This window comes from Balaenoptera borealis (assembly GCF_965194805.1).
Source record: "Balaenoptera borealis genome assembly, chromosome: 13".
In the NCBI taxonomy this organism is placed as follows: Eukaryota; Metazoa; Chordata; class Mammalia; order Artiodactyla; family Balaenopteridae; genus Balaenoptera; species Balaenoptera borealis.
Genome location: NC_138870.1, coordinates 57,936,762 through 57,961,716, shown reverse-complemented (window position 1 = coordinate 57,961,716; position 24,955 = coordinate 57,936,762). Strand labels below are relative to the sequence as shown.

At 36.8% G+C, this 24,955-nt stretch overlaps 1 protein-coding gene across 7 annotated transcripts; it reads right to left on the bottom strand.

The window, feature by feature from the left end:
* On the bottom strand, window positions 1-24,424 carry MDM2 (MDM2 proto-oncogene). 7 transcript variants are annotated; one of them, XM_082351677.1, is made up of 12 exons: window positions 24,029-24,412; window positions 23,458-23,526; window positions 23,240-23,324; window positions 20,453-20,527; window positions 18,201-18,334; window positions 16,123-16,172; window positions 12,811-12,878; window positions 12,587-12,683; window positions 8,585-8,745; window positions 4,717-4,872; window positions 3,593-3,670; window positions 1-1,912 (listed from the first exon to the last, which is right to left on the bottom strand). In XM_082351677.1, exons 3-12 carry the CDS (start codon window positions 23,318-23,320, stop codon window positions 1,337-1,339), a joined length of 1,476 nt encoding a protein of 491 aa, XP_082207803.1. In that variant the 5' UTR covers window positions 23,321-23,324; window positions 23,458-23,526; window positions 24,029-24,412; the 3' UTR covers window positions 1-1,336. The 7 variants fall into 7 exon arrangements, with proteins under 7 accessions (XP_082207803.1, XP_082207802.1, XP_082207804.1 ...); XM_082351676.1 differs by having other exon boundaries at window positions 23,458-23,699; window positions 24,029-24,402; XM_082351678.1 differs by lacking the exon at window positions 23,458-23,526 and having other exon boundaries at window positions 24,029-24,424.
* Window positions 24,425-24,955: the final 531 nt, after the last annotated feature.

Sequence of the window (24,955 nt, the reverse complement as noted above, 5' to 3'; positions counted from 1 at the left end):
TAAAGAAAACATTTTTAATCTTACAGTACAGTACCTTGTAAAGTACAGTAGTACAGTACAACAGCTGGCATACAGGGGCTAGCATCAAGTGAACAGGCAAGAAGAGTTACTGACTGGAGGAGGGAGAGGAGGTGGGAGATGACAGAGCTGAAGGATTGTCAGCAACAGGAGATGAGGGCAAGCTGCAATTTCACTCACACCAGACGCTGATGGCACAGGTTCTGGTTCCTTGCTGGATTCAATTCTACCTACCCTCTTGAAAAAACGATCCCATGATGTCTGGGTAGCAGCTCTTTTTTTCTCCTCATAGGTAACACGGTAGCACTGGACTGCATTCTGAATGGCTGCTGCAACCTTCGTGTACCATTCTATGTTCGGGTCCTGTGCCTCAAAAACTAACAGTGCCTCCTCAAATAAAGAAAAAACCCTTGCCATTTTCTGCGTCGTGAATCTCTGTGGTTCTTCTGTTACTTCTTCCTCTTGTCACTCCACTCTCTCAATTATTTTCACTTTTGTTTCCATCAGCAGTACCAGCTACATCACTGCTGCTTTTATGCTTGCTTCCGGACATCCTGGGCTTGAAATAAAGATACTATACTACTGTACTCTATAAAGTACACAAAAGCACAACCATTTGTAGAGGATGCACGCACGTGACAATGTACTCCACTCACGTGACCTTTCGTGACTGGACATGCCAGCTCACGTTCACATCTTTGAAAGTTGGCAATTTGAAGGTTTGTATGTAGAGGACTTATATTTTAAGAGGCTCTGAAAGACTAGAGAAACTAAGGATTGGAAAGTTTAAGAGTATGTAAAATTTAAATATTAAATCTTTCACACGAACTTTTCCTCCTTACATGAAAGGTACTGAATAAGTTACATTTAAATGTCCTACTTATATATTTTTTAAAATGTAAGATACTTCTCATTTAAGAGAAAGTGGAAATTATTTAAAATAATGAGCGGTAGGAATTTCCCTGACGGTACAGTGGTTAAGACTCTGCACTACCACTGCAGGGGGCGCGGGTTTGATCCCTGGTTGGGGAACTAAGAGCCACATGTGGAGCAGTGCAGCCCAAAAAAAAGAAAGGGGTAGAGGGGCAAAGGATGAACTCTATATCCAATCCAAATTACATTAAAACCCAAATATAAAATATCAACAGAAGGGGCATTTTCCTAAAAGGAAGTAACTATTCACTACTGGGAGAAATCTACATGTAGTAAGATACTTTCTTGCTTTGATACAGCTAAAAAAATAAAAATAAATTTCATGTCTAAATTTTGGGGTTTATATAGTTAGAAATATATAATTCTACTTTTATAGGTAGTTCAACTAGGGGAAATAAGTTAGCACAATCATTTGAATTGGTTGTCTGCATACGGGGCAGGGCTTATTCCTTTTTTTTAGCTTCTTTGCACATGTAAAGCATGCCATAAGATGTCCTGTTTTGCCATGGACGATGCAACCATTTTTAGGTCGACCTTGGCAAATCACACAAGGTTCAATGGCATTAAGAGGAAAACTAGATTCCACACTTTCTTCTTTGTCTTGTGTTTCTTCCCTCTCAAACTCTTTGACATCTTCTTGGCTACTATAAATGATACTATTAGAAGTTGATGGCTGAGAATAGTCCTCACTTTCTTGGGATAGGGAGGCTTGTGTGATCTTATCATCATTTTCCTCAACACATGATTCTTTGGAATCATTCACTGTAGATTTCTTACAGTCAGGGACATCAAAGCCCTCTTCTACTTGTGCTGAGTTTTCTAGTTTGGCTTTCTCAGACATTTTCCCTTTATCTTTCCCTTTATCTTCAGGAAGCCAATTTTCACGAAGGGCCCAACATCTGTTGCAATGAGGTGGAAGGGGAGGATTCATTTCACTGCATGAAGTACACTTCCAATAGTCCTTCAAGGAAACAAGACAGTTAGCTTCTGTAACCCTTCAATAACCAGTCACAGCAACGCTAGCAACTTGTTCAATATGTCTAAGGTAAAATGTATCATACAGCTCAATTTTCAGCATTCCATGTCTTATATAAAGCACTCAACAGTCTTTCCTCAAGCATGAGCTTGTAAATACATTTTTTTCCCAGCCAAACTATGCTAAGAATTCTAAAATGAAAAACGTATTCACCATGACCTTAACCATGTACCTGTAAAGTTATCTGTTCAAGGACAGCGTTGGTTCATTTCGCTGAAGCAAGTGCTATGGGATCTTCTCTGTAATGAGGCCTGTACCCACTCCACTGCCTTAAAGGCTCAAACCTGATACGGTGCCCAGTCCACCAAATCAATCTAGACAAAACTATCAACCAGTCTGCCATTGACTAAGACTCTCTTAGAAGTGCTCTAAAACCAGGGCTCAACTGGGTGTTCCCTAACTTCACCCACAAAGGAAATGCTAAAACATTCTTTTCAGCAATCACGGCCAGCTAAACTCTGCCATCCTTGTCACTATCCAAAATGTATGCCCCTTACTTGTCTATCCTTTTCTGTGTTCTCGTCTCTGTAACTGCTCATTGCTTCATCCTTATTCCAACTTATTTCCCAAACCTTTCCACCCACTATGCAATCTGGATAACAAACTCCCCCACATTCCAAGCCTCTTTACTGAACATATCCTTATCTCCCTGCCTTACGAGAAGCATGGTTTTTGCCTGAGGACACTGTACATGTAAAACTTGCCATAAGAGGTCCTTCCAAACTTGCCATGAATAATGTAACCATTTTTAAGTTGCCTGACAAATGACATAAGATATTAGCAATAAGGGTGGAAACTATTCATTCTCCCACAATGGTTCTCTCAAGTTGTAAAAGCAGGTTATCTACTAAATGATAAAACCAAAGACAAAGGTCTTGTAATACGGGAAGAAAGTGCTTCAAGAGTCCGATAAATTACAAGACTATGTCTAAAACATTTCACTCAGCCTGACATCAAATGACTCAACTAGTTACTTGAATTATTTTCTAATATAGCAAAATATTTTCCTAAGATTTTACAATTTCTCCTCCTTTTTAGTATTTGGATAATTAATAATTGTTTCTATCTCAGAAAGAGAAAAATGAGATTTCCTATCCAAATATAACAAAAGGCAGTATTAAGAACAAAAATTAAAGCAATGATATTTAGTTAAAAAAACACACATCCAATACCTGAGGAACCCTGTGAAGCATGCAATGTAAATGTTTAAGTCCAGATTTCTTTAATAGAAAATCCCACCACATTTTCTAATACAAATCAATATGATATTCATATTTGATAAGATTGGCAAAATGTTGGTAACTGTTAGACCTGAGTGATAAGTACAATGGAGATACATTATACTATTCTCTATGCTGTACATACCCAAAATTTTCCATAATGAAGTTCTTCAAAAGTTCAAATTCCAACACAAAAAAACTAAAAAGTATAGCAACAGATCCCAACCCAATAAAAGAACAAAAATATTTTAAATCATTAAAACTTAAAAAAAAAATGTTAACTTTATAAAAACTACCTCATGTCAAGTAGTAGACTAGACATATTTTTCTAATCTTGACTTCAATGTTATTGTTTGATTCCTTGAAAAAGTAAATGTATACTTACAGCTAAGGAAATTTCAGGATCTTCTTCAAATGAATCTGTATCACTCTCCCCTGCCTGATACACAGTAACTCGATATACCTAAGAAAAAGAAAAAGAAAAAGAAAAACAAACAAAAAAAAACCATTAGCATCAATTCATCACCTTTTTTCTTCAACCAGTAAGGCTTCTTAGTGATAAGTCCTAAACAAACAACATGTACTCAGTCATCCCTCCGTATCTGTGGGCAGACTGGTTCCAGGACCCCCAAGGATACCTAAATCTTCAGATGCCCAAGTCCCTTATGTAAGATGGCATAGTATTTGCATACAATCTATGCACATCCTCCCCTACACTTCAAATCATCTCTAGATTACTTATAATACCTAATATAAGTGCCATGTGAAAAGCTGTAAATACAACGTAAATGCTATGTAAATAGTTGATGGCCCACAGCAAATTCAAGTTTTGCATTTTGGAACTTTCTGGAATTTTTTTTTTTTACTCCAGTATTTCCAATCTGCACTTGGTTGAATCCGCCAATGTGGAACTCGCAAATACCGAGGTCCAATTATGTTATATATGAGAAATCTGAGACAAAGGTCCCATGGAATGAGTGAATATAAAGGGGGAGAAATGGAGGACAGTAAAATCCTCACCCACTATGGTAAAAAGTCAACATACAGGGATGTTTAAAATGAATAAAGTAAAATATTCAGTACAAGCATTTTTGTTTTATAAATATGGAAGTATTAAATTACAGTGAAATAGCTAGAAATGTTGAAGCTGGTCACTTCCAGGAAACAGATCTGGTGATAGTATGTGACTTTTAACTGCATGTGTGTTTTACTTTTTTATAAATTAAAAATGAAAAAGGAGAATTGAATTAAATATTTTTAAAAACGAGTAGACTATTGTAAGAATGCTCATTAAGGCCTACTGAATTCTTGACATTAATTTTTAAAAATATAAATAAGACAACAAGGAATTACAAAGCCTCAAGTCCTCAAACCAATATTCTAGTTTGAATAAATCAAGAGTCAAAGATTGTGATGCGAAATCTGAATACATTATTATTTCAATCTCATCAGTCAACGAATATGGAAAGTATTTAAGAACTTTAAAATATAATCAGAAAAAAAAACTACCTCATCATCTTCATCTGAGAGTTCTTGTCCTTCTTCACTAAGGCTATAATCTTCTGAATCAAGAGACTCAACTTCAAATTCTACACTGAATTGATCTGAAACTGAATCCTGATCCAACCAATCACCTGAATGTTCACTTACACCAGCATCAAGATCCTAAAATCGAGGGGGAAAAAAAGTGACTTAATGTACATTACCTGTTGGCCTGTAACAGCTTAACTCTTCCCTGTGCACCTAATTCCCCCTCAGTTCCATCCTGCACACTGACACTAGGTTAAGCTTTTGGGTTATGATTAGATAAATATTTTCTCTGTTCAAAACCCCATTATATAAAAGAAAAGGCCAAATTCCCTTGGCATTCAAGGTACATACAGGAAGTCTATATTAACATTTTCATATTATATCCAACTAGACACCCCCCTACCCCCACTAAACAAGAACATTAACCAGATCTAAATTGTTTCCTAAACCAAACTTCAACTTCCACACCTTCCCTCTCTAGCTGGAATAACTTCACAGTTTTCAAATTCTGCTCATCCTTTTTTGCCAAAGCCTTTGTCAATACTATAACTAAAAGAGCACTCCCCACCTTTAATTATCTGTACTACTTATATTATTGAGTATTATATATTTCCACACACAAATTTCACAAAACATAATTTTGCACACATTTCTTATCTGAATTATACATACTGTAAGAGTTAAGACCATGTCTCAATCATCTTTATATCTTCCAACTGGTAGAATGCTAGTAGCTACAACACATACAATAATTATGATTTATGTTTAATGAACTTTGAGAATAATTTCTTTGGAAGAGCTTTGAGATATAATTTTTTAAATCTATTTTTAAAATTCTGTATTTGCTCATGTGATTCATTTTAAAACTGATTAATAGTATAAGAACCTAAGAGAACCTTCAGTCCCATAATATTTGCCATCAGTGGCTAAGGGTAGGAACATACACAAAGAAGAAGGCTAGAACCAGAAAAAGTACTTTGGTCTAGTAGTCAGGATACATACATTCTTATTCTAGATTTGCCACAAAGTAACTTTCAACCTAGACATATTTAACTTGTAAAGGCCATAGCTATTTCATCTATGACACATGAGTTTGGATTAAATGATCTCTAATATTCCCATCATTTATAAAAACAAAAACAAGGTATTTATTTTACAACCACTGAGGTCAAAAGACTGTTTTAAACTGTGATGATAGGAAAGTAGTAGTAAAAGCAACATTCATTGAACTGCAGTTCTAATTCCTAAAAAAAAAGGCTCTATTAACAATCACATTAAATTCACAAGTCAAGCTAGAATACAATAACAGCTCTAATAACCTAAGAAACTGGACACTTCAATTAACTAGGCTTTAGTGTACTATGTTTAGAATAAGGGGGTAAAAATCACGATAAACATTAAGTCTCAGAAAGCATCTTCTATGGCAGGAGTCAGCCAACTGTGCCTCACCACCCATCTATTTTTATAAATAAAGTTTTCCTGAACACACCCGTGCCCGTTGTCTATTAGACTTGTTGTCTATGGCCGTTTTTGCCTCACAGCCGTAGAGCTGAGTAGCTGAAACAGATACCATATGGCCTGCAAAGCCCCTAATAGTTATTATCCATCCCTTTACAGAAAAAGTTTGCCCACTCCTATTCTAGGGTTCTATGAAGAAAGCAAAATTAAAAGTAGTTTTCAGGACTTCCCTGGTGGTGCAGTGGTTAAGAATCCGCCTGCTAATGCAGGGGACACAGGTTCGAGCCCTGGTCCGGGAAGATCCCACATGCTGCAGAGTAACTACGCCTGTGCGCCACAACTACTGAGCCTGCGCTCCAGAGCCCGTGAGCCACAACTACTGAAGCCCGCGCACCTAGAGCCTGTGCTCCACAACAAGAGAAGCCATGGCAATGAGAAGCCCGCGCACAGCCCCAGCTCGCCACAACTAGAGAAAGGCCTCGCATAGCAGTGAAGACCCAACACAGACAAAAATAAACAAATTTAAAAAAAAAGTTTTCAAAAGTTTTAGCTAATGTTCAAAAAAGAAAAACCTAAAAACTTTTAAATACTGTATATTTAAAAAGTATCAGACAGGCTTGATCTGGAAAGATCTTAAAATCCCTGTTTTTCTGAATTCCAACTGTGACAATTACTAGTTATGTGATCTTAAACAAGTTATTTGAAACACCCAAGTCTTAGTTTTCCCATCTATAAAATGGAGTTTGAGGCTGCTGAGGTGATAAAATATGTTAATTGCCTGGTATAGAGCCTAGAATATAGCCTTAGTTCTCCCAATGTATTAAACCCAAAAGAAAGAAAAGATGGGAGGCAAATGCACTTTCCTGTAACTCCCTTCACAAATTGGTGAATGACAAGACCAAATAATGTGACGTAAGCTAAAATGAAGGAAAAAAATTAGCCTTACCAAAAGCTTTCACAACTAGGGACTTTGCCTGAAAAACAACAGATCTTTAATAGAGAGGATTTTTAGAAGAGAGCGTAGAATAGGACTAACAAAAAGAAATACCCTCTATACTGCTTTGATAACAAGGCAGTGTCCCAGGTAGAAAGAACAAGGACTTTTAATACCATTTAGCTAGAATTCTGAAACAACTTTAACAAAGACTATAAGTTTAAATGGTGCATAGTCGTTGTATTAAAACCATTCGTAAGGAATAAAATTATCCAAACATGAAGTTGGTGACACATCAAGTTTTATTTAATTGGATTCAATTTTTAGATCACACATATTTGCTCTCAAGAACCTGTATATTTTTCATAGCATTTATTCACTGTTTTAATTATTTGTTTGATTGCTGATGACCTATCTCCCAATGAGGGCAGGGATCATAACTACCTTGACCACCACTGTATCTCCAGTGCCAAATGGAACCTGGCATAGAAAAGACACAAATATCTACTGAATGAAGAACTTGCTCTTGGAGGAGCTCACCATGCCATCTAGTGGTCTACATGAGTAACAGCTCTATTAAATACTAACTCTAGAAGGCGCCTCTGCATCCATAAAATCACTGCTTTGGAAGAAAAAAAATGTAAAGATAATAAAGAATACATAAAAAGAATATGGTTACTATCACAATTGGTTCAATCCTTTACATCTTCTAGAGAACTATAAAATAATCACTAATATCCAGAATAATCACCATGAGATGTTGCCATATCACAATAAAGATCCCAATTTTAATAACATTTTAAAGACAAATGTGTAATGACAAGAAAGAAAACATTCCATTTGTCAAGCATTCTTGTTAGCAAAAACTTCTTTATAAAACTTCCTTCAGTGATATCTCTTAAGAATGTTAATGCTGGCTAATACTTTGGAATATTGTATCAATGATCAAAAAGTACTGATACTTTCCCATCATGCATGCAATAATATACCAATATTTCACAGTCTTATTAAAAAGACCTTCCCTGATGTCTAGACCTACGTATGGCAAATGTGGAGATCAGGCTATGTTCACTTACTTGCTGAGAGCTGTAATAAGATATTTTTACTCTAAATATGCGAGACAAAATTGCTTAGAATCTTAAGGTATCTTTGGTGCAGTGGCCCACAAAGGTTCTCCAATACGTAGGGTGACATTAATAACTAACATTGGTACTAATTTTACCAGCACACTCCAGTGCAACTCCATTATCTTCCACCCTTCTCCCCAAACCCGGGGTTGGGAGTGGGGAAGATCTATACAGTTTCATTTGAAAGAAAATTTTACCAAGTGTATAGCAGCAATCAAGCAGCAATCACATATCATACATATGCATTCTATCTGGATGCTTATTAGGACTGCCAGAACTAGACTTTAAAAATAAGAGAGTCCTGTTTTATTTAAAATGAGAGGATTACCGGATTTGACGGAGTCCCTGTCGATTCACTGCTACTGCTTCTTTCACAACATATCTCCCTTATTACACACAGAGCAAGGCTTTCATCAAAGGAAAGGGAAATATTATCAGATTTGTGGCGCTTTCTTTGTCGTTCACCAGGTAATTCATCTGAATTTTCTTCTGAATATGTAAAGAAAAACAAGTTAATTAAATTGCTATACTGTAATGTATTTAGAAATTGAGCTGTTTTAAGTTACCTATCTGTACTAAAATTGTTTCAGTGAAATTAAACAGAGAAAAATAGTGAATTACTGTTTCAAAAGTCAACACTCTTATTGGATCTGTCCAACTTAGAGTTACAGCAGAACACTACATTTTTAAAAGCTTTTTAAGCTTGTTTCAGAACTTTATCAACTCACAATTAATTTAATCCATCTAGACCTTTTATTAACCAGTCTACGATTTTTCTGTCAAAATCAAAATTTAGGATATAAGATTTCACTTTTTTTCCTGGAAAGAACCAAAACTGTTTAACTTACTTAGAAGGTATTCCTAATGTTTCAATTTCCTTAGTATCCAGTATTTTCAACAGGAATCAAAACCAGTTAAAACTGGTCCATTTTATTTTATTTATTTAGTTTGTGGCCACGCGGCATGAGGGATCTTAGTTCTCCAACCAGGGATCGAACCTGCACCCCCTGCGGAAGCACGGAGTCTTAACCAGTGGACGGCCAGGAAGTCCCTGGTCCATTTTATTTTAAATAAGAAATTATCTCTGACTTAAAGTGAGAATGTTACCAAATCTGTCAGGAACATAAATGAGAGTCCTACCTTACACCAGACATAAAAATAAATTCCAAGTGGATTAAAAACCAAACACAAGGAACAAAACCATCCAACTACTTATAAAAGAGAATATACCAGGGTGGGAAAGTATGATGTGACACTACAAAGCCCTCAAGAAAAAGACTATCAAGATTTAGTTACTTAAGGCTTACATGGCAAAATAAAATACTATAAAAAAAAAGTTAAAAGGCAAATGTCAGACTAAAAAAAATCTGCAACATATAATAGAAAATGGTTAATATCCACTTTATACAAAGTCCTCCTACCAACCAAGTAAAAGACAAACTTAATTTTAAAAAAAGTCAAAGATATGAAAGGGCAATGCATAAAACACAAATGACTAATAAACACATGAAAAAATGGCTTACCTCCTAGTGATCAAGGAAATGCAAATTGAAATGAGATACCATGTTACTTACACCCATGAGAATGACAAAACTTAAAATGAGAGACAGTCTCTATACACTACTGGTAAAAATGCAAAACAGTGTAACATTTTATGGGCAGTTTCTCTATCCTAGACAAATATCTGCATAATCATTTAAGGATTTATGAGCAAGGGTGCTCACTGCAGCCTTACATGTTAAGTATCTAATAGGGTTATGAGATTAAATATAATCCATATGCCTGAAACAGGTACAGCTCACACCTTTGCTCACTCCATTTCCCTCTCTTGACCTTCCTAGTCAGAAGTTATCTCTTCTTCCTCTGAATTCCCAAAACACGCTTATATCCTCTACTTTAATTTTGTATTTATCTCTACAAGATCACAAGTTATTGATATAAGTTATTAATGTTTGTATTCCCTATAAGAAAAGGTGATCTTGGTTGAAAGATGTGGGCTAGAAGGCCAAAACCATGCTGTTGATCTATATTTTTTAACTCTATTAATAACATTTGGGGCTTTTTTCTGATTATTAAAGTATTATATTACTCATAGTAGAACTCTCTAAAAAATAGAAAAAAATTTAAATGTAAATCATCTATAATATTACCATTGAGATAACTACTATTAACATTTTAGCATAATAATTTTCCAGCTGTCATTTAAAAAATTTATTTCCGTCTAAAAAACATATTTATATCACACTATATGTATAATTTGGGGTTGTTCTCTTTTTTTTTTCCTTTGGCCATGCCACATGGCTTGCAAGATCTTAGTTCCCCACCCGGGGATCAAAACCAGGCCCCTGCAGTGAAAGCACTGAGTCCTAACCACTGGACTGCCAGGGAGTTCCCAGGGGTTGTTTTTTCTTAAACATTCTTTTACATTATTTTTAATGGCTGCAGAATATGGTATCCATAATATAGGTTCATCATAATTGAACCATTCAGTCCACAAATCTGAGCACCTTCTTCCTGTCTGGCACAGTGCTAGGCAGTGGGTATACAAAAATGAAGTCAGCCATCATCGCTACCACCAGAGGAAGTTTACGTTCAAACATCAAGGCAACCAAAATACGATCATTTACAAGCTATAATGAGTGCTATGAAGGAAACAAGCAGGGTGCTAAGGGAAAGAATAACAAGAGGGGATCCACTTTTCCGGGTGGTTAGGGACAGCCTCTCTGAGAAAGTAATAATTAAGCAAAAATAGAAAAATGAGGAGCTGGTCTTACAAGACTGAGGTAGAAGAACTTCTGGCAGAAAAAAACTGTGCAAACAGCCTTAAAGCAGGAAAGAATGCTGACTTGTTTGAGGAACCAATCAGTGCAGTTAAAACACAGTGAAGGTGGGGAAAAAGGCCAAAAACCAGATTAAAGGTAGATCAGGGCCTTGTAAGCCAACATGAAAGTGTGAGTTTTATTTGAAGGTCAATGGTAAATAAACAAAGTGGGGAAGTGACACAATCCAATTTACCTTTTATGATCCCTTTTGGTACTGCGATGAAGGACAGAAAGAGCAAGTAACTAGAAACAGAAAATCAGAAGCTGCTGCAGTGGTCTCAGTAAGAGATGACAATGGCCTGGACTAGAGTGATGACATTCTCTAGCATCATATATGTTTTCAACTATGAATAATGCTAAAATTAATATCTCTACATATAATCTTTGCATTTCTGATTATATCCTTAGGATAGATTCCTAGAAGTGGATTGCTGTGATAATGGTAAGAACGCCAAGCCTTTTTATAATTCATGAAGGTTAACCAATTTACACCAACTGATACACCAACAGTGCATCAGTGCCAACACAGTTAGCAAGGATAAGTTAAAAAAAAAAAAATCATCTTTCCTAATGTGAAAGACCAGAAAAGACACCTTTTTTGCATTTTTTTGTTACCTATAAACCTAAATCACTAAAATCCACTCCTCCTCATATTTATCAGTCATTTCTATTTACTATGAAAAAACTTTTTTTTGCAAGTTGGATTTTTAATACTTTTCTTATTGACTTTTGGAAACTTATAATAAGGATATTAACACTGTCAAATTTAAAGTAAATCTATTTCAATATGTTGTAATTTTTTTCATTTATCTTTTAAACTCATCTATCTTTTAAACTCATTTAGTATTCATTTTGGCATAAGGCACAGATATAACTTGATTTTTTTCCCCCCAAATAACCATTTGTTCTACTCCCATGTATTTACTCTGCACTTGCTGCCCTTTGCCCTCATGTACAAAACTCTACTCTGGGTTTATCTATTCTACTTCACTGATTTGCCAAACTCTTTTTTTTCACCTGAATCATACAGTTTTAGTTATCATAACTTTCATCAGGCAACCACCTCCTCCTCTACTCTTTTCTCTGTTAAAAATGCTCTCAGCTATTTTCTTTACCTCGTCCTCATTTCTAAGATGCTATTTCTCTGTTTTTAAACTCATTGGTGTGTTTTATTTATTAGAAACAACAAATACTTTAACTGCTAAGGTGACTAAGAATGATGACTAAAATAGAGTTTATATCCTTGTCCTCTGTTATCGTGCACAGCAAAGAGCTGGCTAACTATAAAATCCAGCAGGACACAGTAAACTGTGCCTGCTGTAGTCAACCAGAAAAATGTTGCTAAGGAAGCAATTTGTAAACCAAATAAATCATATAAAAATAAGAAACTCAAATTCATTCATCTAAACCAAAAAAGCACAATTTCATTAAGCCTAAATGCACTAATTTCAGTAAAGAATGAACACTGAAAAGCTGTTTGAAAGTGCCAGTTAAATATTCATATATACCTGTCTCACTAACTGCTCTCCTTCTAGATGAGGTAGATGGTCTAGAAACCAAATCTGAAGATGAAGGTTTCTCTTCCTGTAGCTCTTGCACAAGGTCCTAAGCATTCAAGGGAGAAAAAACAAAAATAAACCCACAAATTTATAACACCAAGAAGCTAAAAATTCATTGTTTTAAACACTCCCAATTTTCAAGAAACATCAAAGTAGAATGAGTTCAAGATTACCTTTTGAACACTCCCACCTTCAAGGTGATACCTGTTTTCACTCACAGATGTGCCTGAATCTGATGGTTCTGACAGAAAATAAAAACAAAGAATCACAAACTAGGAAAGCAAGGGTTATTCAATAGATGTTATCCAGAACAAACTCCTCATACAATTTAACCTTTTAACCAACACTGAACGTGTAGTCTCCCAAGTGCCATCCTTTGCTGAATACTAGAGATGTAAATAGATAATTCAATTTTAATATAGAAGATACATAAGAATAATTATAAAGTACAATAAAATAAGCACACTAAAAGAAGTATTATAAGATAAATTAATGGAGAAGACGAAGCAATGGTTATTTGGTAGAGATGCGGCAAGGTCTGAGTAACAAGCAATCAGGAGAGGTTTCATAGTAGAATATGTGGAAGTACGACTGGGAAAGGCTATTCCAGACTGAGGAAACACTGTGAAAAAAGCATTCAGAAGTGAACTACCAGTGTTTGTTGCAGGAACTACAGGTACTTCATTACTATGGGAATGTAAGCAGGATCATAAAGCATCCTGCCTGTCTTGCTAAACAGCACAAAGATATCAACAAGCAATACTCCTGCCACCAATCCCAAATCACTGCAACCTTCCCAGCTAATACTTCACATTCCTCCCTAAGGCACTGCTCCAGCCACGCACCATTAAAAAGGTTTAATCTAAGAGATAAAACTGATTTGCTAGTTCACAGCAAGTACTTTACACCCATCGAGAGATAAGGAACCCCTAAATGGTCACTATAAGCAGAAGAGTGACAACTCCCTCTGCCAAAATAGGAGAAAAAAGAGAACAGAGGCAGGGAAACCAGTATTAGCAACTGCAATAACACAAATGAAAAGCATTAAAGTCTAAACTAAGACAAGGAAAAAAGATCAATTCCAGAGAAATTAAAAAGGTAAAAACTGACAAAAACCTGGTGTCTGACATACAAGGCAAGGGAGAAAGGAGTCAAGAATTCCAAGATTCTACCTTGGGTGGATAAGTGGGTAGTATCATTCAAACTTCAGATGATGAACAGATTTGGATGGGAAGATAACAAACTGAAAAGTAGATAAAACTTTCAGGTAGGTAGGTTTAGTCTGTATGTGGATGTACAGACTTGGAGCTCAAGTCAAAATTTCAGATGTGGGATATATACCATCACCTAAGATCATAATCAAATACCCTTTACTACTCCCTTGGAAACATTTTCGTCTTAACACTGAAGCCCGCTCTGAGTATTAACATTTTGAAATTATATGCATTATCATAAGAGTTTATTTATTTTTTATATTATGGGCAAGGTATTATACTGATTTAAGTTGTCCATATAAGTAGGTTATATTTTGTTTTAGTATAAGAGATGTTACAAAACAGATGTAATAAAAAGGAAGCACTAGGTGTGACAAGTTTGAGAACAATGATATAGGAGTTCTGAAGTTAATTATATTAAACTAAAACCTGAAACAAACTCAGAATGGAAATAACATAAGTAATCTACAGGTTACCATCTCATTAATATAATTTTCCTAGCAATCAACCAAGATTTAAATGAATGAATGAATACATCAGGGATAATAATACTTCAGAAAACTGAAAATACTACAACAGATACTGCAGTTGTTTATTTGCCTTCATTTGATTTCCTTTGATTTGATTGCCTTTTTTTGATTTTTTTTTTTTTGTAAAGGGCTTTGTAAAACAAAATGTCAAGTCACCAGCCTAATAATTACTTCTATTCCGGGATAAGACGGTGATGCCCTTTTCTGGGTCTTAAATCCTAACTTTGGAAGAATAAGTATTCAATTCAACAAATTTACTAAACATCGTATTAATAAACACTGTACTGTGTAATGCAGACTGCAAACCTGAATAGGACACACTTGTATAAGTAAGTGTAACAAAGTAATATAACAATAAAATCTAGATACGAAATAATGGGAGCACTAAGGAGTGGTCAGTTCGTTCTGTAAAGTAAACAAGCTTCTGAGAACAATTCTTAATTATAGATCAAGAATGGACTTCGGGCTTCCCTGGTGGCGCAGTGGTTAAGAACCCACCTGCCAATGCAGGGGACATGGGTTCAAGGCCTGGTCCGGGAAGATCCCACATGCTGCAGAGCAACTGAGCCCGTGTGCCATAACTGCTGAGCCTGCGCTCTGGAGTCTGCAAGCCACAACTACCGAAGCCCGCGCACCTAGAGCCCATGCTCCACCACAAGAGAAGCCACCGCAATGAGAAGGCCATGCACTGCAACGAAGAGTGGCCCCTGCTCACCGCAACTAGAGAAAGCCCGCGCACAGCAACAAAGACCCAATGCAACCAAAAATTAAAAAAAGAATGGCCTTTAAGAAGCCTGTGGTGCAACTACTGAAGCCTGCGTGTCTAGAGCCCATGCTCCGCAACAAGAGAAGCCACCACAATGAGAAGCCCGCACACCGCAACAAAGAGTAGCCCCTGCTCACTGCAACTAGAGAAAGCCCGCGCGCAGCATCAAAGACCCAATGCAACCAAAAATAAATAAATAAAGTAAAAAAAAAAAAAAAGCCTGTAGTGCCAGCTCCTACCAGCACTCCCAAGCAAACTGTGTACATCTCTTCCCAACTGCATGTTTGTGGCTGAAAATGGTCATGGTGAGGGTATTTATATTATGGAAACCAGTAACCGCAAATCAAGTCTCTCCCCCTGGAGAGTGGATTGTTAAACATTTACCAGCATATCACTGTGTATGTTTAGGTGTATCATTATGGAATAAGAACCTAGCACTTTCATCAGATTATCAACAGGGTATGTTACCCAAAAATAACCAGTTAAGAACTACAAGTCTAAAGGAAGGGAAGTAAAATGGCACTTACCTGAACAAACTGGTAAACAAAGTTTTGTCTATTATAAAAAACACACAAGACAAGGACCCTTCCATTCAAATGGCCCTACCTAGGTATCTGTATTACTTCCCAAAGCCTTTGAAAACGTTTCAAGGTTTGCTCCTATCTCTACTATGCAGAAGATTTTGAAATTATCTACCTTTCAAAACAAATTCTAACCTGATATCCCAAGGCTTAAATTTATGTAATAGGATATTTAAATATCCACTGCAAATAAATGTGCATAAGAAACTTAGTATTCTGTTGTTTTAGCTCATATGTATTTCTTCCTGTTAAATTTATCATACCCTTACTATAATTAAATATACAATGAGAGCAACTTTTAAAGAAAATCACAATTATAAGATGTCTGCACATCCACAGAATGTCTTTAATATATTTTTACAGTACATGCTTATGGAATTCAAAATGAACTTACCCTGCTGATTGACTACCACCAAGTTTCTATAAATCATTGTATATATTTTCCTTGTAGAGAGAAAAAAAAAGAGATGTACATTTTAAAAATGTATTAAACTAGACTTAACAAGACTTTTAAATGCATATTAGTATAAACTATCGTGCTACAACCCAAAGTTTAAATCACTACATTCAAGTACTGATAAGCTTCTAGACACTAAAAACCACCATAATAATTATTGCACAGTGATTAAACACAGCCACTTTTAATAATCACTAAGGTCTCCCTAGTGCAAAGATTTCACATCTCCATTTCCTGAAACATGCCTTGTTGAGACTTTAGCAAAAGTCCCCAGAGAACTGGTGTGAACACACGAGGCAGGTTAACATACTTATTTTCAAACAGAAAAGAAATTATCTAGCTCCGGGCATAGACGAAGACTGCCTAAAAAAGTAGCAGGTTATGCAAAACCCATTATATAGGAACTTCATTATAGTTTTGACTTTTATCAACCTTAGACCAATCATCTAATGGATTTTCTTCCTTGATCTGAAAAGTTATTAAAAGATAGAGCAGTATACAGTCATTTAATACAGACTGAGTACCAGTCACTGTTCTAGAAATAGGGGAAAACAAAGAATGAAATAAAAACGAATCTCTGCCCTCCCGGAGCATAAGGAAACAATTCATTTATGCCAATACTCAATGAAGTCATGGTACATTTTTCTTTTTTATCAACTAATGACTTTAGAGAACATTTATTGGTCACAAGATATCATTTCTAACTCTCAAGGTTAAGGAGAAAGTGCCAATCCCAACTAATTTTTTTCATTCTTGGGACTGACGATACAGCTCCTTAAACTCACAAAAAAAATCGATATTCCTACTCATATCTTTTTCCCAAGTCAGTAGTTTCCCCAGTGTTGAACCTCTCAACACATTAGAATTCAAGTCAAAGATAATTTTAAATTTGTGCTTTCAGTATCAGAAATTACAGCTCCAAACATTATCAAGATTCAATACTCAGATGGTGCAAAATTATCAATATAGTTATTTCTTAAACTTATAAAATTAGAGCTTATATCCCAAGGCCAAGTATAAAATAACATAAATATTAAACATATCTGTCAATGGAAAGAAGCTTGTATATTAATTTAAAAGCAGGATGAAATTAAATATAGTATGTTCACAATGGGGTTAAAACACATCTGTGCATAATATATTGTAAAAACAACAAGTAAAAATACCTTTCAATGGCAAATTACACTCTTTTTTTCCCCTATCATTAGCTTTGTCTTTTCTTAATATTCAATAATGAATATATACATATAATAATAAAGTTATTTTAAAGTTATAAATATCCCACTTAATTATCTTTTTAGCTGTAATATTATTGAGCATTAAACACTAGTAGAATCTAGGTAAATGTTTCAGGTGAAAAGTATTCTTCTCATTAATTAAGATACACTACAAAGAGACTAACAAAATGAAACAAGGAATTCCACATGTAAAGTAAGAATGACTGAAAAAAAATGTCTTCAGTTCCTGGTAGAGTAATTCTAGAAATGTTATCTGGGTTAAATTCAGTTGATTAAGTGCCATAATGGCATATGAGAAAGAAAATGATCTCCAAAGTAACTAGGGCTCAAATTTAAGCCATTACCACAGGGTATTATAAAGACTGTCTTTGGAAGTGACTGCAATAATAATATTTTTTTAATATGCAGTTACTGTAGCTCATATTTAGATGCTTTCCATGTGCCAAACACTATGCTTTTTACACATTGCCTCTTTATAACCTCCACATAAGGTATTTATATTATTCCTACTTCATATTCAGGGGAAACTTAAGGCTTAAAGAGGGTAAGTCAATTTACCTAGTCTAACAGCTAGTAAATGACTAAGCTGGGTCTCAAACCCAGGCTTGTAAGATTCCAGAACTCAGGTTCTCAAGTAATATGCTATTTTACTAAGAAATTAAATTTCAGCATCTTTTATATATATTATAACAATTTTCTCTGACAAAAGGGAGTAAGGATGGAGGTGAACTGAAATGTTTGCCCAGCTGGCATTTTACAATAGACTAAAGAACTTACCTGTGCTCTTTCACAGAGAAGCTTGGCACTCCAAACAAATCCCCTAGAAGATCATTTGAACAATACACAATATGCTGTTGTTTCTCATCATATAATCGTTTAGTCATAATATACTGGCCAAGATAAAATATAACCTGAAATAGAAATACGATTTCTGAGCATTAAAGAAAATTAAATGTTAGTTTCAAATACATTCAATAACATCTCATTTATCTGAAGAGGGTTAAACAACCAGCAACCACATCAATAACCATCTAAATAACAACCATTTTGTACTCCTAAAAAAAAAAAAAAAAAAGCTGATTTTATATATTTTTCTTTTAATTTGATCAAAGTAGAGACACTGCTTCTGATTTACTTAAACTTTAAAATGTGTCTTTTTTTTTTTTTTTTTTGGGCAGACTTTAACTTTGCCCAAATATCTAGGTACTACTTATTAGGAAGAAAGGAAAAGGCAGCAAAATGCAAAACCACTGATCACAATGAAAAGTTGCAGAATCAAAAACATCAACTAAAATATAGTAGTGACCTGGAGTCATTTAGTCAATAGTCCTGCACACCATATACCTCGACAACCTCTGAGGTCATCACAGATGAGAAGACAATGACCAATTACATCTACACAACAGTTTGGGAGAATTCAGTGAATGAAATAAACCCTTAAAGATATCATTATAATCTACACAATAATCAAAATAATGACCCTGAATCATGCACATACAGTTAAATTATATTTTGTGTGCTCCATTAAAACAAAGTAGGCAATACATTTTTAAGACATCCACATACAAACCTATTAACAACCACCTAAACACATATGGTGTTTTACAGTTTACAATGTACTTTTACAAGTACTGTCTCATTCTTCTGATTTTTCTTAGAATTGTTATCACCACATGAGAAATAAGAAACTGACTCGGTCTTCTGACTTCTAGCCCAGTGTGCTTTCTACTACCCCATACTAGCTTTCATTACTCTCCCACATACCACAGAACAAAGATTCTACAACTGAACACTGTGTCAGACAATATATACATCCCTGTTACACGATTTAATATAAGCATTCTAAGTCTTTATGATGACCTTGATCAATTTTCTCCTTATTTCTACCTACTATTAGTCATACTTTTTTGTTTCCTTAACTGGTTATATAATGATAATGTAAGGTTAAACCCAAGTTAACATCCCAAAAACATCATCTACCTTGACACTTCCCTGCAAGCACCGTCTACAGACTTAAATGGCTAAGCAGGCTTCAGACTTAAAGGAATATTCCTATGTGACTATGGATGGAAGAGATGGTAGACAGTGGAAAGGAAGAAGGAGGAGAACCTAGACTCTTTCTACCAAACATCCCATAAGGAAACTTCTGAATGTGGTTAAAAAGGAAAAGGGTCTGGAATCTTTTCCTGCCCACTATCCTGATGTAAGGTCCTTCAGTGTTTTAAGTAATCTGAGCCCCATAAACTAAGTGTGAGAGATGGGGAAGAGGCACATTTCATTCACATCGAAATTTTCCCCAAGATGGCCCATCTCTCAATGAACAGCATGCTTCTGTGCACAAATTTAAAGCTAGAGCACAATACATTGAAATGTATCCATTAAATAGAACATATGTTCACGAATCAGCTCACCTCTATCCCAGAAAGATCAGTACACTGTACTCATGTATCTCTAGTGCAGAAGTTCTTAACCTGGGATCCATGGATGCCCAATAAGTCCTTGGATAGAATTCAGGGGGTCCATTAATTTGGATGGGAAAAAAAATGTTTGTCTGTATTTTCACTAACTTTTAACTGAAATTTAGCTTGCCCTTCAATTATGAATATAGGCAACAAATCACAAAGTATTAACAATAACTGTGATTTTGTCACCAATAAAATCACAAGCGTTTTTCATATCATACATACTATGCTTGATGTAAACGTCTCAAAATATCAGTTATGCTCCTCACTACTTCCAAATTACATTTATTAGATCTGCTGCTAAATCTTAAGACTTTACCAGTGCGTCAAGTGGGTTCACAGCACAAAATGGCTAAGAACCCCTAAAGAGTTTCCCTTTGTCTGAGTTCCTGGCTGACAAATGAAATTCGAGTATAAACTGAATTTTCAGCTTCAAATTATAGTCCAAATGACCACAATACTTAATATTCCTGCTTACTGAAAATCCCTCTATATGGCCAATTTCTCCCCGTGGCTATATGTAACTAGTAAGACATTAAGTTATCTTTTTAACTTAGTTCAGCTTACCTCTTTCATAGTATAGGTGTCCTTCTGTGCACCAACAGACTTCAACAACTTCAAAAGCAATGGCTTTGGTCTAACCTATAAAGGACAAAGAGTTGCTATTATACTTCCAAATTATTCCAGAACTATAAGCCTGCAGGAAACTCATCCATAAAGAATTTCAATAAAGGTAGCAAACACAATGTTATCTCACAAGGTTAGAGACCTCAAAAACTAAGTCATAATGTTTTCACTAAATGTAATAGACTATGTAAACTGAATACCACAGACTGTGTTTGGGAAGAAAATGCTGGGATCTAATTATTATGCAAATAATCACAGAATCCTCAAGTATCATCAGTTGCCATCAAAAACAGTACCCATGCCAGGGCAGTGAAAATTATTCTTTTCCCTCCAGCTATTTCTATCATCTGCTTATTACCTTACAAACTCAATGGTAAATGGAATACCCCAATGAGCTTACTATAAGCTAAATTACAAAATACGAGAGAAAACAGTAAATCTTTACGGTGGGTGCTTTTACCAATCTTTTCTTTCTACAGATTAGGTTCCTGAAGGCTGGGGAACTTTAACCCAAGCTGACACGGATAATTAAGAACAGGTGTGGAGACTGCGACTCACATCCCTCAACTGCAAGCCAGCATTTTCTTCCTACTATAATATCATGCTGCCTTTTAGTTGGTCTACATTCTAAATATCTACTTGACAAACATTTATTGAGCTTCTGCCATGCACCAGACAGCACTGGATACTGCACACACACACAAATGACAAATAAGACATATGACCTGTATTGAAGGAGCCAGCCAACTAGATCAGGGTTCAATTTTTTTCTTTAAAGAGCCAGACAGTAAACAGTTTATAGCTTTTCTCACCAGATAGTATGACTCAGAAGCGTAAATTATATGTAAACCAATGGGTGTGGCTCCATTTCAGCAAAACTTTATTCACAAAAGTAGGCAGCAGGCCAAATTTGGCACATAGGCCGTAGTTTGCCTGCCTCTGACCTAGAGGCTTTGCAAGTTGTACTAAGAAAATAACTGGCAAGGGAGCAGGGATGTAATGTGTTTATGCTCTTTCTCCCTATCTGTTGCTGTATCAAAATCTTCAAAACTCAAGTATCTTTACAACTACACAGCCACCCCTATACAGACTGGTGCCTCCGCACTCCCTTCAATATACTCCCGTCTTGTCTAACTTTGAAATCTGACAGCAACCCAGTTTGGGATCTAACCCTCAAAACTAGATTTAAGAAAACTGCCTATTTCCAGTTAATCAACAGAATATTATTTAATAACTGAAAGTTATAAAATATACAATAAATGTATTGAATCATTAATTGTTCTGATCATATGTTTTTTCCTATGGGCTTACACATGCGCTTTACTCTCAGGCTATTTAAAGAATGAATTATCCCAGAAAACAGAAAAAGTTACTTTTTTCCCTCCTAAAATTTTATATATATTAACTTCAAATTACATAAAACAACTCAAAGTAAAAGTCTCCAATGGAAAGCCATCAGCTTTTTGTTGACTAAAAAGACATCCATTAATAAGAAAACTACTATGAAAGACAATACCATTATTAATCTTACATTTAAGAACAGAAAGATAAATTCTAGATGAGAAAAATCTAGATGTAAAAATAAAAAATACTAGAAGAAAATACAGCAGTATATCTGTATAATCTTGGGATGGGAGAGTTCTTCCAAAACATGATATGAAATTCAAAAGCCAGCAAAAGTCAAACTTTACTTTATAAAAATGTTCTCAATGAGAAAAAGAACAAATAAGCAAAGTTAATTTTTAACATTTGTAAATGATAAAAATTAAATACACTTGAAACACAGAGACCTATTACAAATTGTTAAGAAAAATACAATAAGCCTAAAAGAAAAGTGTATAGATAAGACCAAGCAAACCTCAAAAGAAACAAATGACTTAACCAATGATGTGATGCCCAACTTCACCAAAGATTAGGGAAATACACATTTAAACAATAATATAATACCTTTTGCCAAAAAAGGGCAAAATAATAGTGATAATATTCAGTTTTGACAGAGAGGAAAACTATTACACATAACACTTGTGTTAGGATACATATGCAAAGCAGCACCATCTGTAATACTCAAAAACTAAAGGCAATTTTAGAAAACCTATCAGTAAAGGCGTAAATTTCTTAAATGGTACACTAATGCTGTGCATTACCATGCAGCTGTTAAAAAAGAATTCTGTAGGTTTTATTGATTGACATAGATGCTATTTGCTTAACATCTCTAGTATAATCCTATTTTAGTAAAACAAACTGAACCGCGACAGATTAAAACTCACATGTGCATATATATATGTGGGTATGCACACAGATAAAGATCTAAAAAGGAGAAATGGTCAAAACAGAAGACTGGAATTTTCAGTTTTTAGCTTATACTTTTCTGTAATGCCTAACATCTTTACAACAAGCATGAATTATTTCTGTGACTTCTACAAAAGTTAAATACTGACAGGTCAAAACAGAAAAAAAAAACCAGTCATATAATAAACATAACTTCAGCATCCATACTTAATAAGATAACGAAACTGACTTTTAATTCAGTGTGGTAAAAAGCTAAGAAAATAAATATTGATTCTTACAGTTAACTTTTGCTCCACAGTTATGCCTGAGTGGCAGGAATTTAAGCTATGTACTACAACTTCACTAAGAGCCATGCTATAACTGGGGTCTATGAAATCTAGTTGATCACCTCATAAAATAAATTTTTGTTAAAGTTACACCGGAGACAAAAATACCAACCAGGGTCTCTTGTTCCGAAGCTGGAATCTGTGAGGTGCTTACAGCACCATCAGTAGACACAGACATGTTGGTATTGCACATTTGCCTACGAGTACGAAAAGAAAACACACGATAAAAACTTGAAATACTGAAACACCTGTAAAAAAAAACAAAAACAAAAAAGGCAAATCATATAGAAATGAGATAAATAATGCTTTTATTAGCAAGTGGGTCCTCACCTGGATCAGCAGAAAATGCTACAGCTCGGTGACCACAGGCTCTCTCTCTCAAACAGCCAGTGAATACAGCTGGAGAAAGGCATGGTTTAAATAGCCCCAGCTGGAGACAAGTCAGGGCTTAGCTCCTTCTACTGCCGACGCGGAACGTGTCCGAACTTGACCAGCCCCACAGGAAAAGCTGAGTCAACCTGCCCCCAGTACCAGTCCAATCTCGCCCAGACGTAGCGCCCGGTAGATACAAGCTACCGAACAGGCACCTGTCATTATTTTGACGACACCCCCCCCCGCCCCTGCAGCGCCCCCCGCGCACTTGACCTTTACCCCCGTGCCCGCGGAACCCCCTCCCAAACCCCCGCCCGCTGGGAGCGCGGCCCCAAAAACCAGCCCTCCTCCCGAGCGACGACAACCTCGCCTCCTTCCAACAAAACCTCCACAGACCCATGTGCCCGGCGCCCCCCACCACGAAATGCACAAAGGCTGCGCGCGGGGCACAGGCGGGGGGCGACAGCGACCGGGGAGACCCAAGTCACAAAGCAAACCCAGAACTGCCCACGCGCTTCCAGGCCGATACCTGCTGCTCACTAATTGGGGTTTGCCGCGCCTGGAGTCGGAGTCGGCGGGGTGGGTGAGGGAGCTGTCCCTCGAGGCTCCCTAGTTCCCGTCACGGGGCGCGCGGAAGCCCGACGCCCTGGGCCTCGGCGACCATTCCACTCGCCGGGCCCAGGCCGCCGGGGCGCTCGAACGCACTAGGTCCGGAGGAGAAGGAGGTTCCTAGCGGCGAAAGCGGCAGGACCTCGGTCAGAGGGGTAAGAGCTACCCCTCAGGCTAGGCGTCTTGCTCCATTTTCCTTCCAGTCACACCGGGCCGCACAGGCCCCCAAAGATGCCGAGCTGGCCGAGGTGCGCCGGATGCGCGCCCCCTGCCGTCCGAGCGCAGCTCGCCGGAAGCCGCGGCCCATCCGGGCTTTTGCGCGCGCAATCCCCGCCGCCCCCGCCCATTGGGGGCGGGGCTGGGCCCGACAGCCTCGGCGAAGGGGGCGGTCCCGGAATTGGGCAAGCGGCCTCGGCCGGTGGGGAGGGGTTGCTGAGCGCGCGCGACCCGCCAGAGTCGGTTGCCCGTTTTCTCGGGGGGAGCTGAGCCCTGGTACTTCCCGCCGCCGCCTGGTTTGGTGCGCCAAGCTTGGGACTTCTTTGTCCCTTGGCGCTATTTTTGTATTTCTGTGTTTGCACCTCCCTACCGCAATGGAAACTCAGGCAAATACGTATCTAAGTGCCGCTACCAAAAAAGAAACCACAATTAACAGCTGTGCGATATATTAAGCCCGCACCGCCAGCCGCTGGAGTTGTTTTTTTAAAAAGTATGATTAAAAATAGCACAGTATGGGCTTGTTCAGGGATGCATACAGTATTCTAGTTGGAGGAATAAAAGGCTGGTGGTTACCGTTAGAGATGGGTGGGGTAAAGAACGGTTACTCTATGCTTTTAGAGTGTTTGGGTTT